Raw genomic sequence first — 21,626 nt, 5'->3', positions numbered from 1 at the left:
AAGAAAATCATTCCAAAAGAACATATTCGCAGGCCAGAGGAATAGTTTATACTTATTTTTACATTTTCATGTGCTTGATTCCCATTTCTAATGAAATCACGTCTCACCAAATGCATTCCTTGCTATAACTGGATCAGATTCCAGTGGCTCGCCAACTCCGTATTTGTTCACAGCTCGAACGCGGAAGACGTATTCATTTCCTTTGATAATTTTGGTGGTTGTAATGATGCACTCTTCCAAATTTTCAGACACCATAGACCACACTACACGGCTTGTCTCACGCTTTTCCACAATGTAGTGAGTGATTTTTGCACCACCATCATCTGTTGGAGGCCGCCAGAAAAGGGTTATCTTTTCAGCAGTAACGGTCTTAAATTCAATTGGTCCACCTGGAGGCCCTGGTTTGTCTGTCAGTGAAAAAACAAAGCAATATGTTAGCATTTTTTCAAAAGGCTACTGATTTAAAATGACTAAGCTGTAGGCAAGCAAAACATAACGTTGGCCTGTATTCGTCACCCACCAAGGATCTGTACTCTGATGGTAGCTGAGGCTGAGCCCATGGCATTCCTTAGTTTTAATTCATAGCTTCCACTATTAAGGCGATTGGCATCTTTGATGAGTATAGATGCAAGGTCAGTGGTATTTTCGACACACACCAGTGCATTGGTTTGTAACTCTTTATTATCTTTATACCACTCAATTGTAGGATCAGGTTTGCCAGAAATGCCAGCTCTGAGTTTCACGGATGTGCCTGCTCTGTATTTGACAACTTCTATATATTCTAGAGGCAAATCAATTACAGGTGCACCTGTAAGAAGAACAGATGAGAAATATTTAGAAGATCATAAGGGTAAAAATCCTATTCACTTATTATTTAAAAAACTTAAATTTTACAAGCCACTCCTCTATCCTAGACGTGGATGAAAGATTGTGAACAAGCTCTGTACTCCAATGACACTGCCTTAATTGCACAAGGACACAAGTGCTTTTTAAATGTATTTTTAATTTTATTAGGTGTCTTATTTCAGGGGTGAAATAGGATACATTAGTGAGAACTTCACTGAAGAAGCTGCATTATACATTTCCTTTCACTCTAGGCTCTCACTCCTCTTCCTCTAACCACCACCAATTCTTTTTATTTTCCCTTCCCAGTTCAAATATTCAAGTTTGGGCAGTTCACATCAGACCCTTGAAGTCTGAATTCTCTACTCAAGAGCTGTCTGCTCACATGACAGGTTTTCTCCCAAGCTGCTTAGGGCTTTGAGAAACAGAATTAAGCTTGACTGGCTTTACAGTCTCACAAATACTAGTGATTTGATGTCTACAAAACATGATTCATAGAAAGCAGCCCAGAGATTATCAGCATGAGGATGGGAGTCAAGAGGTTTGCCCAGACACTGTACTGGCTCAATTTCTTCTTCGAAAATGGAAAACATTTAGAAAAAGTATCATAGGGTACCCGACTCTCATGAAATTATAATTTTGAAACCAGTGTTGAGTTGAAATGTACCAATTATTTTCCAGAATGGTCAGGTATGTGTATTTTGGGCCAACAGCAATGTAGAGAGGGTTCTAGAGTCTGTCTGCTTGGGTTTGCATACCTACTCCCTCACTAATGAGCTGCTTTTGCTTGACCTTCGGGACAGTTCCACAACCTCCTAAACCTCAGTTCCTCTTATTAAAATGGGCTACTTTCAGGGCTGTTAGGACTAAGGGAGAGAATCCATGAAAATTACCCAGTAATTGTTAGCTGCTGCTAATGTTATCATCATCAAATCTGTTTAGTCTTTCACTTACTTAACAGGAATATTTTCTGAGGACTCAAACATAATTTCAATTACTGACTCTGATAAAATGGAAAAGTGAAAGCATCAACTTGTAAAATCAAAGAATCATAAAAGGTTAAGTTGGGAAGGCCCCTATATATTCTATTATCCAAATCTCTCATTTTACAGGTTAAGTCAAAAGGCCTAGCGTGGTTAAGGAATTTTCCTAAGACTCACAGCTAGTTCATAATTTCTTCCAAAAAAATATAACTAAGGAACATAGTAAAAGTTATTCTGCGTATTAGAACCAGAAAAAGTATGGAAAAATATTGAGTTAAATTGGTGCTGGTATTTAAAATACTAAAAATGCTTACCATAAGAATCGATGCATGTAATGGGGCCTACAATCTCAGAGGGATTGCTAATGGAACCAACAGCATTCCTAGCAAAGACACGGAATTCATACTGGGAATTCTGAGTCAAGCCAGATACAATGAATTGCGTCTCGATAACATTGGTGAAGCTGGCCTTAGTCCATCTGCCATCTGGAAGGTCCCGTCTCTCAACAATGTAACCTGTAATCTTGCTTCCTCCGTCAAAAGCTGGTTGTTGCCATGAAAGGCTGGCAGAGTTCTTTGAAATATCAGTGACACGAACATTTCTCGGGGGTTCTGTAGTAATAAAAGAAAGCAGGTTAGTGGCATTTATGTCAATATTATTATGCTTTACAGAAATAAGATTTGCATTTTTTTTAGCAGTCAGAGCATCATTCTTATGACGAATACATACCACAGGCATCAATGGCCAGGACTGGTTCAGAAGGATGGCTGAGTTTTCCAACACCAGCAGCATTTTCTGCACGCACCCTGAATTCATAAATAAGTCCAGCACTGATTGTAGTGACTTTGAAGTGAGTTGTGCGGATGACCATTTTGTTGACTTTTTGCCATAAAATACTGTTTCTGTCTTTCATTTCTAAGTGATAGCCTATGACTGCACTGCCTCCATTGGACACTGGTTCATGCCAGCCCACCGTGATGCTTTCTCTAGTAACATTAGTAACCCATGGTGTAGATGGTGGTCCAGGTGTTGCTACAAAAGAGAGAAATCCCATAGGTTAATACATACATATAAAACATTTATGCTAAATGAAAACCCAGATCTTTGAAAAGTCCATCCACTTACTATATGGTAATTTGACAGTCACACAAGCTGAATCTATATGATCACTGATGCCAAAGCGGTTTTCTGCCTTGATACGGAATTGGTATTCTTCTCCTGTGGTCAGTTTCATGACTTTAATCGTATTTCTTGCGATTGTTGCAGACACTTCAGTCCATACTGTGGTACTTGTTTCTCTCTTGAGTACAATGTAATTGGTAACTTGACTTCCACCATCATACTTAGGTGGCTCCCATTTGAGCGTCACACTCTCTTCAGTTATGTCACTAATAACAACAGGGCCAGTTGGAGGACCAGGCCTGTCTAACACGATGATGTTAAGGAAAGTTCTGGTTGTTCCACTGGAGTTGGCAGCAGTGATCTCATATTTTCCAGCATCAGCAATAACACTTTCTTTGAGATTAATGGTGAGGTTCTCAGCAGTAATTTCAGTATTAAATCTCATAGTGGCTTTCAATGGGACACCATCTCTTGATAAGGTCACTTTGGGCAGTGGTTTTCCAGAAATTGGAATGTCAACTTTAAGGTTTGAACCAGCTCTAACATATACAGTGTGACTTGGGAAATTCTTCATATCAATTTCAGGTGGTTCTGAAAGATAAAGTATGGCAAATGAAAGTGAACGTGAATTTCTAAAAATTAACTTAGGTCAATGCAAATAATTCCAAAATTGCCACTTATAGAATTAGACATACCCAGTTGCTCCTTAACAAGAACAGGAAGCAGAAGCTCTCTTGGGTCACTCAGACCAGCTTGATTTTCAGCAAATACCCGGAAAAAGTATTCATGATTCTCCCTCAGACCAGAAACAACATGATGGGTTGCCTTTACCACTGCACACTTAACCCAGTTTTTCTGTCCTTTTTCTAGGGCTTCAACGACATAATGTATAATTCTGCTTCCACCATCATGTTCTGGTTTCAACCACGTCAGGGAAACACTGTCTTTGGACACACTTGTCACTCCAAGTTTTTCAGGTGGGCTTGGTTTTTCTAAGAAAGGAAAGGATCAAAAGAAAATGAAAATTACAATTTTTTCAACAAGTGTTCTTTTTGTGTTGTCAAAAGAAAAATTTTAAACAAAGACTGTATAGTTACTGTGATTTGAATCTTTTTTACTTTTTATGAGTAAGTTGGCTTCTGAGCCAATCAAAGCTCCCCGGGCTAAGTGTCATTACATGGCGTAGCATTCAAATTCAATGTCAAATGACCAGAGTAAATGATAAAATTTACCCCAAACTCATTATGCGTATAAAAAGGATCAAGATGAATAATTTTGTAAAAAAAAAAACAAACATACAGCTTCTGCACATTATATGGGCAGTCAAATTCAAATATTCTTAAATCCAACATGTATTATCCAATTCTAGCTATGTAAATTTCTACATGAATTTTTTTTTAGCAATGAAAAATTTTTTCTATTAGCGATTTCATCTTATGCTATAGTATGAATATTTTTGGGTGTGAGCCAAAGCATTTAAGATTAAACAATGACTCAAGCGATTTACGCTACCACAATTAATATAGATATGTGGATTTTCTTTGTTCTTAAAAATGTACCTGTTATTTTTACTCCTTCCTTTGTTTCAGCTGGTACACCAACACCATATTCATTTTCTCCAGAGACTCTGAAATAATAAACAGCTCCTTCTTGTAAGTTGGTAACTTTGTAGGAGAGGCGATGACAGCTGTTGGTCACAGAGACCCATGCTTTCTTACTGGCCTCACGTTTTTCTATGTGGTAATTCTTCACTGGTGCTCCACCATCATTTTCAGGAACATCCCAGGAAACCACTGCAGACTCTTTGGTTACATCTTGTACCCTAATACTGGTTGGAGGACCCGGGGAATCTAAAACTTTGACAACTAAAGTCAGTGAAGCAGCGCTCAAAATATTCTGAATTGTCAATGTGTACTTCCCAGAGTCATTTCTGTTGGCATTTTCAATAGTAAGTGATGTCTGACAGTCTGTGGAATCAATGTAAGCTCTAGTGTGGAGATCAGTGTCTGGCTTACTCCACAAGACAGTGGGTACTGGTCTTCCTCGGAAAGGCACAGTCATGGTAAATGAAGCACCGGCCTTGACAATCAAGGTCTTCCTCATTTCAGTGTCAAGATCAAAGACAGGTTCTTCTTCTCTTTCCTTTGCTATCTGAGGATCAGTGCTGTCACTGGGATCACTAGCACCAACCTTATTGATAGATCTCACTCTGAAAACATATTCGGCTCCTGTTGTTAGTCCACTTACTGTATATTCTGTACCTTTTAAGCTCTGAATGGCAGTTGTCCAGTCAGTTTCATCAGATGTTTTGTATTCTACAGTATATCCAGTTATTGGGGTCCCACCATCAAACAAGGGCTTAACCCAGCCGATAGTTATATTTGTCTTGCCTGAGTCCACGATTTTGGGTTTGGATGGAGGAGATGGTAAGAACACTGGATCTTCTGCCCGAATTAACGGAGAGGTTTCACTTGGAAGGCTTAGGCCAGCAGCATTTTCTGCATAAACCCGATACTCATATTCACATCCTTCCCGAAGTCCTGTTGATTTCACTCTGAGATCATAAACTGGCTTTTTGTTTACACGCACCCATCGTAGGCTATTTTTCTCTCGCCTTTCAATTATGTATCCAGAGATGTCACTGCCTCCATCACTTTCAGGTCTGGACCAGCAAAGTGTCATGAAGTCTTTGGTCACAGATGTAATTTCCAAAGAGGTGGGCGGACTCGGAACTGTAAATGGATCCAGTGCCTTTACAGCCACACTCTCAAGGGGCTCACCAACACCATATTTATTAACACCAGTTACTCTAAATATGTATTCATTACCTTTGAGTAGCTTGGTTACCTTACAAGATGTTGTTCTTAACTCCCCTTCACATATTGTCCATGCAAGATGGCTTGTTTCACGTTTCTCTACTATGTAATAGTCGATATCTGCACCACCATTTTCTTGGGGAGGTCCCCAGGAAAGAGAGCATTTCTCAGCAGTAAGGCCATTTATTTCAAGTGGTCCTGCTGGTGGGCCAGGCTTATCAAGGACCTTGCAATTAATTGCCATAGACCGAGTTCCTGCAACATTCTTCAGTGTTAGTACATACTGCCCAGTGTCTCGTCTTATACAGTCTTTAACTGTTAACAAAGTATTATAGTCTGTTGAGACAATTTCTGTTCTTGCTCTTTCTTCAATTTCTATACCGTCTTTGGCCCAGGAAACTACTGGCAGAGGTCGTCCTGCAATGTCTGCATTAATCTTAAGGATCTCTCCAGCTTTGATGACAATAACATCTCGGAACTTGACATCCATCATAATTCTTGGAGCTTCGACATCATCTTTAACTGTAATAGGTCCAGTGGATTCAGATGGTTCACTAATTGAGTCAGCAGCATTCCTTGCAAAAACCCGGAATTCATAACGCTGATCTTCAGTAAGTTCAGTTACTTCAAAGTAAGTTTCTTGTATGGTAGTAAAATTGCACTTCAGCCACCGGCCATCTGGTAGTTCTCTACGTTCAATAATGTAGCCTGTGATCTTAGCTCCACCATCATAATGTGGTTTAGACCATTTAAGTGACACTGATTTTCTCGTGATATTTGTAACTTCAGGTTGTCCAGGAGGATCACAAGGATCTCTTGCAGGCACTGGTTCACAAGATTTACTACATTTACCGATTCCAGCAATATTCTCAGCATAAACACGATACTCATACATCAGTCCTTCATCAAGGCCGGTGACTTTCATTTGAGTATCAGCAATGAGGATTTTATTTGCTTTGGACCACAGAATGCTACTTCTTTCTTTATACTCAAGGTGATAGCCAATTACTTGACTTCCCCCATCATTAACTGGCACTTGCCAGCTTACAATCATGGTAGATTTCGTGGCATGCACAACTTTAGGAGTACCAGGAGGTCCTGGGGGACTGAATGGATACTCTGCAACAACAGCTGAAGATTCACTGTAGGAACTCTTTCCATAGCGGTTTTCTGCACAAACACGGAACTGATACTCACTTCCTGTTGTCAGACGAACTATTTTAATGGATGTTCTTGCAACTGCCTGTGAAACTACTTGCCATGTTGTAGAAGTGGTTTCTCTCTTTTCAACAATGTAATTGCTAATTTCGCAGCCACCATCATATTCTGGAGGATTCCAAGAAATGGTTACATTGTCACAGCTAACCTCATCAATACGTATAGGTCCTGGAGGTCCTGGTCTGTCAAGGATAATTACAGTAATATGAACTGTTGTAGATCCAGCACTGTTTGAAACACATAATTCATAAGTTCCAACATCTTCCCTTGAAGCCTCCTTAATAGATAGGGATGTTACAGTCTTTGAAGAAGAAACATTGACCCTAGTTGTCTCTTTAAGAGTCTGACCATCCTTCTTCCAGCTAACGGTGGCTTGAGGTCTTCCTTTAAATGGCACATCAATCTTAAGTTGGTCTCTAGCCTTTACACTGAAAGTGTTGAAAGGAAGCTCAACTGAAGGCTTTATTTCAATATCCCTTGCAATTACTGGCACTCCAAGTTGTCTAGGATCACTTCTTCCTTTTTCATTAACTGCAGCTACCCTGAAGACATACTCTTCCCCTGCAGTTAGACCAGATATAGTTGCTTCTAGAGTCTTAACTTGTGTGCAAGTGCTCCATTTTTCACTTCCTTTAGTTTGCATTTCAACTACATAACCAGTAATTTTGCTGCCACCATCACTTTCTGGTTTCTCCCACTTAATGGTAGCTGTATTACGAGTCACATCAACAAGAGTTACTCTTCCAGGTGGGAGGGGTGGTTCAGACACTTTAACAGGTTCAGTTGTTTCAGCTGGTAAACCGACCCCATATTCATTGGAAGCCAAGACTCGGAAGTAGTAAGAACATCCTTCTTGTAGATTTTCAATTTTAAAACTATTTTTAGTGCAATTGTTTGTAACAGTAGCATATGCTTTTCTTGTAGTTTCTCGTTTTTCAACAATGTAGTTTGTAATCTTTGCTCCACCGTCAATAAGTGGTGGTTCCCAAGAGAGTGTCACTGAGTCTTTCTTCACTTCTCTTACAGTCAAATTCACAGGGGCACTTGGTGAGTCAAGAACTCTGACATTAACAAAAGCTGTTTTGGAGCCACTGTTATTTTCTAATGTCAGATTATACCGACCACTATCAAATCTGGTAACATTGTCAATCACCAACATTGTATATGAGCTGGTCACCTCAATCTGGGCCCTGTCAGTGAGAATGCCTTCAGCCTTTTCCCATTTAACTTCAGGTTCTGGTCTACCTTTGATAGTGACAAATAAGCGCAGAGTAGCACTTGCACGCAGAATGACCACCTTTCTGAGATCAGCATCAAGTTCTATTTCTGGTGGCTCTATCCTTTCCTGAGCAACAACTGAACCAGGTATAGTTGCAGGTTCACCTACACCTTCAGAATTGATGGCACAAATACGGAAGTTATATTCAGTATTTTCTTTAAGCTTGGTCACTGTGAACTGTTTTCCTTGTAGTCCTGTTGGTGGAGTGCAAGTTGTCCATTCATCAGCAGCAGCTTCTTTGACCTCAACAACATAGCCTTTAACAGGTGTACCACCATCATAAATTGGCTTATTCCATGCCAGAGACACAGAAGATCTGGAAGTGTCTGTCACTTTTGGATTGCTTGGTGGACCTGGTGGATACAAGGCATCGCATGCACGGTAGAAAACAGATGGCTCGCTAGGTTCACCCACACCAGCTGCATTTTCAGCAGCAACTCTGAATTCATAGGAATGGCCTTCAGTAAGGCCGGTTACCCTGAATCTAAGATCTGTTAGTGTTTTCTTGTTGCACTTGGTCCATCTAATGCCTTCTTTATCTCGTTTTTCAAGCACGTAGCCTTCAATTTCAGCACCTCCGTCATCTATTGGACGTGCCCATGTTACTACCATAGAATCTTTGGCGATTGCTGAGACTTCAGGTGTTGAAGGAGGACCTGGTGGCTTATAAGGATTACAGGCTATAACAGGTTCAGATTCCAGGGGCTCTCCAATTCCATACTTATTCACAGCCATGACACGGAAAATGTACTCATTACTAGGAAGAAGTTTAGTGACTTTGTAGTTTAGGGCCGGTACCTCAGATGAAACTTGGGTCCAGGAGAGTCTGCTTGTCTCTCTCTTTTCAATGATGTAATGTGAAATATTTGCACCGCCATCTTGCAAAGGTGGGTTCCATGCCAGGTAACATTTTTCAGCAGTAACTCCTGAGACTTTTAGAGGCCCTTCAGGAGGTCCTGGCCTGTCAAGTACCTTTACAGTGATTGGTATAGACTTTGTACCACCAACATTACTCAGTTTTAAAATATATTGTCCTCCATCAGTCCGTATACAGTCTTTGACAACAAGAGTTGTTTTCTGGATAGTAGATTTAATTTCCATCCTAGCAGCTGTTTCTTCAAGCTCTTTTCCGTCTTTTGACCAAACAATATCAGGTATAGGTTTGCCGTGGATATCGGCTTCAAGAACAAAAGTCTCTCCTGCATGAACAGTGATGACATCTTTGTATTTTGGATCCATTGAGGCATTTGGTGCATCAATCTCATCTCTTGCAGTAATGGCACCGGTACTTTCAGATGGTTCACTAAAGTTTCCAGCTGCATTTCTTGCAATTACTCTAAATTCGTATCTTTGGTTTTCTACAAGTCCACTCACTGTAAATTCAGTTTCTAATACGTTAGTAAAGCTGGCTTTCATCCAGCGGCCATCAGGTAGATCTTTCTTTTCTACAACATAACCTGTTATTTTGCTACCACCATCATAGGCTGGTTTCTTCCATTTCAGTGTAACATTGTGTCTTGTAATAACAATGGCTTCAGGGCGACCAGGTGGGTCACATGGATCACGAGCAACAAAGCATTCAGACACTTTGCTAGGCTTACCGATGCCAACGATATTTTCAGCAGAAACTTTGAACTCATACTCAAGGCCTTCATCAAGCCCAGTTGTTTTGAACTTGGTGTCTTGAATGGGAGTCTTATTTAACTTGACCCATAAAATGCTGTTCTTTTCTTTCTGTTCAAGATGGTAGCCAATAACTTTGCTACCTCCATCATTAACTGGCTCATGCCATTGAACAAGCATTTGATCTTTTGAGACCGATGTCACAAAAGGAGTTCCAGGTGGTCCAGGTTCTTTAAATGGATATTGTACAATAACCGGTTTAGAATCCAGAGGGTTACTTTTTCCATACCTGTTTTCAGCAAAAATTCTAAACTGGTATTCAGTGCCTGTTTTGAGTTTGGTTATTTTAATTGTTGTTCTTGCAACTGTTGCTGATACCATGTGCCAAGTGGTGGTAGTTGTATCTCTCTTCTCTACAATGTAGTTGCTTATCTGACAGCCACCAGTATAAACTGGAGGTTCCCAAGATATGACCACAAAGTCTGCACTAACTTCATCGAACCGAACTGGTCCAACTGGAGGTCCAGGCTTTTCCAAAATGATAATGCTGAGATTTTCTGTTGCTGCGCCTGCACTGTTTGTTGCTGTTACGCTGTATTTTCCAAAGTCATCTTTGTTACTTTCTTTAATGTGCAAAATAGTTGCAGTAGATGTTTCTTCAACATTTACTCTTGTTGTCTGTTTAAGAGGCTCGCCATCTTTGACCCAAGAAATTTTAGGTCTTGGTCGGCCTATAACTGGAATTTCAATTTTAAGATCTTCTCCAGCTTGGACACTATATGTGTTAAATGGTAACTTAAAACTAGGCTGTATAGTCAAGTCCTTGGCTATGACCGGAACACCAAGCACTCTTGGATCGCTTTTGCCTTTCTCATTGTAAGCCTTGATACGGAACTGATATTCTTGTCCAGAACTCAGACCAGTAACAACTGCATTGCAGACTTTGGATTCAGCTACAACACTCCATTTTTCAGTTCCTTTGGGTTGCATTTCAACAACATACCCCAGGATTCTGCTACCGCCATCATGTTCAGGTTTCTCCCACATAAGTGATGCACTTGTCTGGGACACATCAGTGAGTGTAACCTTCCCTGGTGGGGAAGGAGGTTCTGCAGCTTTCACGGCATCAACAGTTTCCACTGGAACACCAACTCCAAATTCATTTTCAGCCATGACTCTAAAGTAATAAATAGCTCCTTCTGTAAGATTTTCAACTTTAAAGCTCGTTTTGTTACATTTGTTACTTACATTAGCATATGCTTTTCTGGTTGACTCACGTTTATCAATAACATAGTTCTTGATCTTTGCACCCCCATCAATGATGGGTGGTTCCCATACCAGAAAGACAGAATCTTTTTTCACTTCCTTGACTGCCAAATTCTGTGGTGGTCCTGGAGTGTCAAGAACTTTCACGGTTACAAAAGCAGATTTGGTTCCACTGCTGTTTTCCAGCTTGAGAGTGTATTTTCCAGCATCATTTCTATCACAGTTATCTATTGATAGTTGGGTATAGTTTAATCCTTTTTCAATTTGGACCTTATCTGTGAATTCACCTTCTTCTCGAGACCAAGTGATCTCAGGTGTTGGTCGACCTTTGAATGGAATGTGAATTCTGGCAGATCCACCAGCTCTTACAACTATTCCTTTCCTTAATTCAGAGTCAAGGTCAAGTTCAGGTGCTTCAAGTTTATCTTCTGGTTTCACAGTACCAGGAATTGATGCAGCTTCACCTAAACCAACTTTATTGAGGGCACAAACACGTATTTTATACTCTTGGTGTTCAATGAGTTTGGAAATTTCAAATCTAGTGGCTCTCAGGCCAGTCTGTGGAGTGACTATTTGCCATTCTTCTTCATCTGCTTTACAGATTTCTACTATGTATCCCAGGATCTCACTGCCACCATCATAGATGGGTTTACCCCAGGCAAGGGTAACTGAATTTTTAGTGGTGTCTACAATGTGTGCATTGATGGGTGGGCCAGGTTTGAACACAGGATCACATGCTTTATAATAAACTGTAGCTGGACTTGGTTCTCCAACTCCAGCGGCATTTTCTGCAGACACTCTGAATTCATACTCATGATCTTCTGTTAATCCTGTGACTCTTAGACGCAAATCAGTAATGCGACGTTTATTACATTTAATCCACCTAATTCCACTCCTGTCTCTTTTCTCTACAATGTAACCAATAATCTCACTTCCACCATCACTATCTGGACGGTTCCAGCAGACGGTCATGGAGTCCGTGGCAATGTTTGTGACTTCCAAGCTTTTTGGTGGTCCAGGTGGCACAAATGGGTTTTTCATTAGTACTGGTGCAGATTCTAAAGGCTCTCCAACACCATATTTGTTGACAGCCATTATGCGGAAAATATATTCATTCCCTTCTAAGAGTTTGGTGACTTTCAGAGAATTGGTCACAACTTCTGAAGACACAACAGTCCAGGTAAGCCGGCTGGTTTCTCGCTTTTCAACAACATAGTGAGAAATGTCACTGCCACCATCTTGAAGTGGTAGAGACCAAGTTAAAGTGCATTTTTCAGAAGTGACTCCGGTAACCTGGACTGGCCCTTCTGGAGGTCCTGGTCTATCTAACACTTTTACATTTACTGGGAATGATTTGGAACCCGCAACATTGGAAGCTCTTAAAATATACTGTCCGCCATCAATTCTAATGGCATCTTTTATAATAAGTAAAGCCTTGAAATCTGTGTTCTTTATTTCACATCTAGCAGATTCTTCAATTTCTTTATCTCCTCTTAACCATTCAATGGTAGGCAGGGGCTTTCCATGGACATCAGCCTCAAGCTTGAATGTTTCTCCAGCATTTACCACAATTGTGTCTCTGAATTTTGGATCCATTGAAATTCTTGGGAGTTCAACCTCATCCTTGGCAGTTATTGGTCCAGTACTGTCAGAGGGCTTACTTATTGTACCAGCTGCATTCTTCGCAATGACTCTGAATTCATATCTTTGATCTTCAGTAAGGCCAGATACAGTAAATTGAGTTTCAATGACATTTGTGAAGCTGGCTTTCATCCAGCGACCCTCAGGCAAGTCACGTTTCTCTACAATGTAGCCTGTAATCATACTTCCGCCATCATATTCAGGTTTGGTCCACTGTAAAGTGATTTCATTTCTTTTAACCATTATTGCTTCTGGGGTTCCTGGTGGGTCACAGGGATCTCTGGCTACATAACATTCAGAATTCTTGCTTGCTTTGCCTACACCAACAATATTTTCAGCATAAACTCTGAATTCATATTCAATGCCTTCTTCAAGATTGAGTGCTTTAAACTGGGTGTCATGAATAATGGTTTTGTTGACTTTTGTCCACAAAATACTATTTCTTTCTTTTCTCTCAAGGTGGTAACCTATGACTGGGCTTCCACCATTATTGATTGGCTCATGCCACTGTATGACCATGGAATCCTTGGAAATGGCTGTGACAAATGGTGTACCTGGAGGACCTGGTTCTTTGTAGGGATATTGAGCTACAATTGCATCAGACTCCAAGGCAAAGCTTTGTCCATATCTGTTTTCAGCAAATATTCTGAATTGATATTCTGTACCAGTTTTCAGTTTGGTCACTTTGAGAGTAGTTCTGGCAACAGTAGCAGAAACAGTATCCCATATTGTGGTGGTTGTATCTCTTTTCTGAACGATGTAGTTGGTGATTTGGCAGCCTCCTGTATATAATGGAGGGTTCCAAGATAATGTAATACTTTCAGCACTGACTTCATCAAATTTAACAGGTCCTTTTGGAGGATCAGGCTTGTCTAGAGTTATAATTTCAATGGAAGCTGTTTTCTGGCCAACAACATTGGCAACTGTGATTCCATACTGTCCACCATCATCCTTGTGAGTTTCTTTAATGCTGAGTACAGTGAGGTCAGTTGAATCAGTAACGTTGATTCTTGTGGTCTGCTTCAGTGGGAGACCATCTTTAGTCCAGGTAATTGTTGGCTTAGGACGTCCAGAAATTGGCACTTCTATTTTCAAATCTTGGCCAACCTGTACACTGTAGCTGTTGAATGCAGGTCTTACATCTGGTTCAATGACCAGATCTTTGGCAACTATTGGAACTGCAAGAGACCTAGGATCACTTCTTCCCTTTTCATTTACAGCAACAACTCTAAAAAGATATTCTTCTCCCTGAGTTAGGTTGGTAATTACTGCTTCAAGGGATTTTACCCGAGCACACTCTGACCATTTATCACTGTGCTTAGCTTGCATTTCCACAATATACTGAATGATTTTACTGCCACCATCATGTTCAGGCTTTGTCCAACTCAGGGAGACACTGTTTCTGGTGACGTCATCCACGGTTATTTTCCCTGGAGGTTGTGGGACTTCGGCCACCTTGATTGGATCAGCAGTGTGAGCAGGCAGACCCATACCATACTCGTTCTCAGCTATGACTCTAAAGTAATAACTGCAACCTTCTTGGAGTTCCTCTATTTTCCAAGAATTCTTATGGCAATTTGTTACAACAGCAGCATATGATTTTCTTGTGGCTTCACGTTTTTCAACGATGTAATTTTTGATTTTGGATCCTCCATCCAACAAAGGAGGTTCCCATGTAATTGATACTGAGTCTTTGGTGATATCTGTGACTTTCAGGTTAACAGGTGGACTTGGTGTATCCAGGACTCTCACAGTAACAAAGGCAGACTTTGTTCCACTGCTGTTTTCTAATGTGAGAGTATATTTTCCACTGTCATATCGGTTGACATTATCAAGAACAAGAGAGGTGAAACTGCTAGTGACATCAATTATAGCTGCATCTCGGATTTCACCATCCACTTTTCCCCATTTAACTTCTGGTGTAGGACGACCTTTAATAGGAACGAATAACCTTAAAGAGCCACCTGCCCTTATATTTATAATTTTCCTTAGTTCTAGATCAAGATCAATGTCTGGTGCTTCCAATTTTTCTTCGACTATTATAGGTCCAGGGACATCAGCATGTTCTCCAACTCCAGCTTTATTAACAGCACAGATACGGAAGTTGTACTCATGCTTTTCCAACAGCTTCTCTACTTCTATATTTGTTTTACTGATTCCAGTTGGTGGAGTGCACATTGTCCATTCACCAACACTGACATCACATTTTTCAACAATATATCCTTGGATTTCACAGCCACCGTCATATATTGGTTTGCTCCAAGAGAGGAAAACTGAGGATCTGGTAATATCTATGACTTTGGGGTTATTTGGAGGCCCTGGTTTGTAAATAGGATCACAAGCCTTTTGGTAAGCAGAAGGTGGGCTTGGTTCACTAAGTCCAGCAGCATTCTCGGCTGAGACTCTGAATTCATAATTGTGATTTTCTATGAGTCCAGTTACTCTTAAGCGCAACTCTCCAATCAAACGTTTGTGGCATCTTGTCCATCTAATGCCCTCTTTATCCCGTTTTTCAAGAACATATCCAAGTATTTCACTGCCACCATCAGATGCTGGCCTTTCCCATACAACAATCATTGAGTCCTTGGTCACTGTTGTGACTTCTGGAGCCTTTGGTGCATCTGGCACAACAAATGGATTCTTGGCAATTACTGATTCAGATTCAAGAGGTTCACCAACACCGTATTTGTTTACAGCCATTATACGGAAAATATATTCATTGCCTTCAAGAAGTTTAGTAACTTTGCAGCTGAGAGTCTGCACACTGGCATCCACCACAGTCCAAACTAAGCGGCTGGTTTCTCTCCTTTCTACAATATAATTTATGATATCACTCCCACCATCTTGTAGTGGGGGTTTCCAAGCTAACAAGCATTTTTCTGCTGTAACTCCTGATATAGCAACAGGTCCTTCAGGTGGCCCTGGTCTATCAAGAACTTTGACATTCACAGTAACTGATCTCTCTCCTGCAACATTTTTGGCCTTCAATATGTAATTTCCACTGTCAACACGTATTGCATCTTTTACACTGAGACTGGTGGCAAAATCAGTGCTTTTTATTTCTAATCTAGCTGTGTTTGAAAGCTCACGATCACCTTTTATCCACTGAATGGTTGGTATTGGTTTGCCATAAATATCTGCATCAATCTTGAATGATTCACCAGCATGAAGTACAACTGTGTCTTTGAATTTTGGATCCATACTTATTCGTGGTGGATCTACCTCATCTCTTACTGTTATTGCTCCCGTGCTTTCTGAAGGCTCACTAAACACTCCTGCAGCATTTCGAGCTATAACCCGGAACTCATATCTGTGATCTTCAACTAGGCCAGTTACTTCAAAGTGAGTGTCAATGACATTTGTGAAACTGGCTTTCATCCAGCGGCCCTCAGGTAGTTCTTTCTTCTCAACAATATAACCGGTGATCTTGCTTCCACCATCATAGGTGGGTTTCTTCCACTGAAGAGTCACAGAATTCCTTGTGACAATGATTGCCTCTGGCCGCCCTGGTGGGTCACAAGGGTCACGAGCTACATAGCATTCTGACCCTTTACTTGGCTTGCCAATGCCCACTATGTTCTCAGCAGAGACTCTAAATTCATATTCAATGCCTTCTTCAAGGCCAGTTGTTTTAAACTTGGTTTGAGGAATAGGTGTTTTGTTCAACTTAATCCAAAGAATGCTATTTCTTTCCTTTCTTTCTAGATGATAGCCAATGACTTTGCTGCCTCCGTCACTGACTGGCTCGTTCCATTGTACTTCCATGCTGTCCTTGGAGGAGAGCGTTACAAATGGTGTGCCTGGAGGACCAGGAACTTTGAATGGATACTGGGCTACAATAGGCTCCGAAGTGAGATATGTACTCTTTCCATATCTGTTTTCAGCTGCAATTCTAAACTGATATTCACATCCAGTCTTTAATCTGCAAGCCTTTATTGTTGTCCTTGCAACAGTGGCTGACACAATTTGCCAGATAGTTGTAGAAGTGTCCCGTTTCTCTACAATGTAATTATTGATAGAACTTCCACCATCATACTTTGGTGGGCTCCAGGAAATAGTAATACTGTCAGCTGTCACTTCATCCATTTTAACTGGTCCAGTTGGAGGCCCTGGTTTGTCAAGAACAATAACATTAAGGGTTTCAGTAGCTTCACCAGCTGAGTTAGTCAGTTTGACTACATAATGGCCAACATCTTCCCGGCAGGCTTCCTTTATTGTCAGCAGTGAATTATTTTCTGTGCTCTCTGCATTTACCCTAGTTGTCTGCTTCAGTGGTACATCATCTTTATGCCAGGTTACAGCTGGGGCCGGACGTCCAATGAATGGAACATCAACTTTTAGGTCTTCACCTGCCAGTACAGTGAAAGTGTTGAACAGGAGTTTGAAGGCTGGTGGAATGACAAGGTCTTTGGCAATTACTGGCACACTCAGTTGTCTAGGATCACTGATACCCTTTTCATTTTGGGCTGAAACACGGAAAGAGTATTCTTCACCCTGAATTAATCCAGTTATAGTGGCTTCAGTGACTTTGACTGTGGCACATGTGGCCCATTTGTCACTGCCTTTGCTCTGCATCTCAACAATGTAGCCTAGAATTCGGCTGCCTCCATCATGCTCTGGTTTCTCCCAAGACAGCGACACGCTGTTTCTTGTGACATCAATCAAAGTTATTTTTCCTGGAGGAAGAGGTCGTTCTGATGCTTTAACAGATTCTGCAGTTTCAGCAGGTAGGCCAATGCCATATTCATTTTCAGCAAGGACTCTGAAATAGTAACTACAGCCTTCTTGAAGCTGGTCTATCTTCCAGGAGGTCTTGTGGCAATTGGTTGCAACGGTTGAATAAGCTTTTCTTGTTGATTCCCGCTTTTCAACAATATAGTTCTTTATTTTTGAACCTCCATCGATGAGAGGAGGCTCCCATGTCAATGTAACAGATGTCTTAGTGATCTCCTTTATCTTCAGGTCTTGTGGAGGCCCTGGGGTATCTAGTACTCTAACATTGACAAATGCAGACTTGCTGCCTGAGCTATTTTCTACAGTTAGTATGTATTTGCCACTGTCGAATCTGTTTACATTTCCAACAATAAGAAGAGTGTAAGAGCTTGTGGATTCAATGCTAGCTTTATCTAAAGATTCTCCATGTTCCCGTGTCCACTTCACCTCAGGAGCAGGCCTTCCTTTGATTGGAACAAACAGTCTCAGGGTACAACAGGCTCTTATAGTAACAACTTTACGCAGGTCAGCATCCAGTTCAATCTCTGGAGGTAGCATCCTTTCTTCAGCCTTTGGAGTGCCAGGAACAAGTGCAGGTTCCCCAATTCCTTCAGAATTCATGGCATAGATGCGGATTTTATATTCCTGATTCTCTATGAGGTTGGTGATGGTATAAGAAGTTGCCTTGAGCCCAGATGGTGGAGTGACAATCTGCCATTCATCTTCCTCTGGCAGGGCAATCTCAACCATATACCCAGTGATTTCTGAACCACCATCGTAGATAGGTTTATTCCAAGCAATTGAAATGGACGATCTGCTTGTATCTAGAACACGTGGATTACCTGGTGGGCCGGGTTTAAACACAGCATCACAAGCTTTATAAAATGGACTGGTTGCACTGGGTGCACTAATTCCAGCAGCATTTTCAGCCATAATCCTGAACTCATATTCATGTCCTTCTGTCAGTCCAGACACTTTATATCTTAAATCAGTAAGCGTTCTTTTGTTGCATTTCACCCAGCGTTGCCCAGCTTTATCTCGCCGTTCCACAATATAATTGGTGATTTCACTTCCACCATCAGAGTCAGGATGGTCCCAGCAGACAACCATTGAATCTTTAGTAATAGCTGTAACTTCAGGGTTTTTGGGTGGATCAGGGGGTCCATAAGGATTTACTGCAAGCATGGGCTCTGATTCCAGTGGCTCACCAACTCCATATTTATTTACAGCCATGACACGGAATATGTATTCATTGCCTTTCAAAAGTTTAGTGACCTTTAGTTTTGTTATTTGGACGTCTGAGGCTACATTTGTCCATGCTAGTCTGCTGGTTTCACGTTTCTGTACCACGTAGTGATCAATTTTGGCACCTCCATCATCCAGTGGAGGTAACCACGACAATACACACTTTTCTGATGTCACTTCAGACACAGCCAAAGGTCCTTCAGGTGGGCCTGGCCTATCGAGAACTTTGACATTGAAAATGTGTTTGGCAAAACCACCGGGATTAGTTGCTGTTAGGGTATAAGCCCCACTGTCTCTTCTCGTTGAATCCTTGTTTACCAGATTTGTAGAAAAATCTGCAGTTTTTATTTCTAATTTTCCTGTGCCTTCAAGCTCCTTTCCATCTTTGGTCCATTCCATTGTTGGAGGTGGGCGGCCTGAAACATCAGCTTCCAACTTGAATGCTTCACCTGCTTTTAATGTAACTGTGTCCTTAAATTTAACATCCACCATTATCCTTGGTGCTTCAACATCATCCCTGCATGTTATAGCATCTGATGGCTCAGAGGGTGGACTAGTAGCACCAGCAGCATTTTTGGCAATCACACGGAATTCATATGCAGCATCTTCTGTTAGGCCGCTGACTGTAAACTCATTTTCCAAAATGTTGCTGAAGTTGGCCTTCAGCCACCGTCCATGGGGAAGGTCTCTCTTTTCAACTATATAACCAGTAATTTTAAAGCCTCCAGTATATTCAGGCTTAGCCCACTTAAGTGTTACTGTGTGTCTAGTAATATTGAGGGGAACTGGTTTCCCAGGCGGGTCAATGGGATCCAAAGCAAACATAGGTTCAGATGGCTTGCTTGGCTTGCTTTTGCCTGCCATGTTTTCTGCAATCACTCGGAATTCATAAGCAACACCATCTGTAAGTCCACTGGATTTGAAAATGTTGCCTGGTACTAATGCTTTGCTCACAGTCTGCCAGAGAATACCATTTCGTTCTTTTCTTTCAATGTGATATCCTAAAATGGGGCTTCCTCCATCAGAAAGAGGCTCATGCCAGCTAATTGTCATTGAATCCTTGGTGACTGCAGTTACCTGTGGGGTACCAGGAGGCCCAGGAACCTTAAATGGATAGTTGGCAACTACAGATGCTGATGTGATGCCTGGTCCAACTCCATATCTATTTTGAGCTTTTACACGGAATTGATACTCCATTCCGGTAGTAAGGCGAGTGGCTTTGTAGGTCGTACGTATAACGGTGGTTGCTAACTCGACCCATGTGGTACTGTCAGTCTGTCGCATTTCCACTACATAGTTGCTTATTGGTACTCCTCCATCATTCTCAGGTGGCTCCCAAGAGAAGGTTACAAAATCAGATGAAACTTCATCAAATTTGATTGGTCCAGTAGGTGGTCCTGGGATATCATGGACTTGAATGGTGATGACATCACCAACCTCTCCTACAATGTTCCTTGCTGTTAATGGATAAGGCCCACTATCACTTCTTACACATTCATTGATATTTAAGATGGTTGAAGTTGCAGTATTTTCGACATTAACTCTCTGTGTCTGTTTAAGAATCTGATCTCCCTTTTTCCATGTAACTGTGGGCTTTGGTCGACCAAGCACTGGAATCTCAACTTTGATGTGGTCACCAGCTCTGGCGATGACCAATTTCTGGTAAATGCCACGGAGATCTAATTCTGGAAGCATTGTCTGCTCCTTGACAATGACAGGTCTGCTCTCTCGAGGGGCACTTCTCCCAGCACTGTTCACTGCCATCACTTGGAAGGTGTATTCCTCTCCTTCAGTTAGATTCCGTGCAACACACTCTAACGCCTTCACGGTTGTGATGTGGGTCCATTGGTCAGAGCCTTTTCTTTGGGCTTCAATCACATAGCCAGTGATCTTACTGCCACCATCGTGTTTTGGTTTAGGCCATGCTAGGCTGACTGTGCTCTTAGTTATGTCCATAATATTAAGACTCTCTGGTGGTAATGGTGCTTCGGAGGCTTTGACAGGCTCTGTTGTTTCTGCTGGCTCACCGATTCCATATTCGTTTTCTGCCATCACTCTGAAGAAGTAGTCACATCCTTCAGACAAGCCAGTAACTTTACATGTGCATTTATGACACTTAGTGGTGACTGTGGAATAAGATTTCCGTGTTGCTTCACGTTTCTCCACAATATAGTTTGTTATACGTGAGCCCCCATCTATCAGTGGGAGGTCCCAGTGCAGGATGACACTGTCCTTTGTGATGTCAGTAGGCCGCAGGTTAAGAACAGGTCCTGGTGTATCCAAGACTCTGACATTAACAAAGCCACTTTTCTTGCCAGCAGGGTTTTCAATGGTCATCACAAATTTACCAGTGTCATATCTGTTACATTCTGGGATGATCAGTAGAGTAAATGATTCTGTATTTTCTATATTGGCCCGGGTTTTAAGGTTGATATCATCTTTGGTCCATGTTACTTCAGGAGCAGGACGACCTTTAATTGGTACAAATATTCTAATACTGAGTCCTGCTCTAACAACAAGTGTTCTTCGGAGCTCAGCATCTAGTTCAAAATCAGGAGCCATTTCCCGTTCTACAATTTCAACATTTGAAATCACTGCTGGCTCCCCAACACCTGCATCATTGATGGCACTGATTCTAAAATTGTATTTTTCTTTTGTCTGAAGATCAGGGACAACAAACTCAGTGATTCTGAGGGCTGTTCCTGTTGTATCTTTAGTCCAGGCCTCCTCTCCTACTTTTTGATGCTCTACAATATAGCCAGTGATTTCAAGTCCACCATCATAATGAGGCTTGCCCCATGCTAAAGAAGCAGATTTCTTGGTAGTATCAGTGATGTGTGCGTTTGAAGGTGGTCCAGGAGGATCTGAAAAAGAAAC

General features: G+C 41.3%; 1 protein-coding gene across 1 annotated transcript in view; it reads right to left on the bottom strand.

Moving 5' to 3' along the window:
• TTN (titin) overlaps positions 1 to 21,626 on the bottom strand; it is a 273,379-nt gene that overhangs the window by 28,004 nt on the left and 223,749 nt on the right. The window contains exons 281-287 of the mRNA XM_064287443.1: positions 4,508 to 21,613; positions 3,644 to 3,940; positions 2,952 to 3,539; positions 2,556 to 2,858; positions 2,141 to 2,437; positions 521 to 808; positions 108 to 407 (exon numbers count right to left, since the gene is read on the bottom strand). Coding sequence (XP_064143513.1) covers positions 108 to 407; positions 521 to 808; positions 2,141 to 2,437; positions 2,556 to 2,858; positions 2,952 to 3,539; positions 3,644 to 3,940; positions 4,508 to 21,613 — 19,179 coding nt within the window. The remainder of the gene's footprint in view (positions 1 to 107; positions 408 to 520; positions 809 to 2,140; positions 2,438 to 2,555; positions 2,859 to 2,951; positions 3,540 to 3,643; positions 3,941 to 4,507; positions 21,614 to 21,626) is intronic.

The sequence above is a fragment of the Loxodonta africana genome, chromosome 6, assembly GCF_030014295.1.
Source record: "Loxodonta africana isolate mLoxAfr1 chromosome 6, mLoxAfr1.hap2, whole genome shotgun sequence".
Lineage (NCBI taxonomy): Eukaryota > Metazoa > Chordata > Mammalia > Proboscidea > Elephantidae > Loxodonta > Loxodonta africana.
The sequence above is the reverse complement of the archived record's forward strand: the minus strand, read 5'-3'. Positions and strand labels throughout refer to the sequence as shown.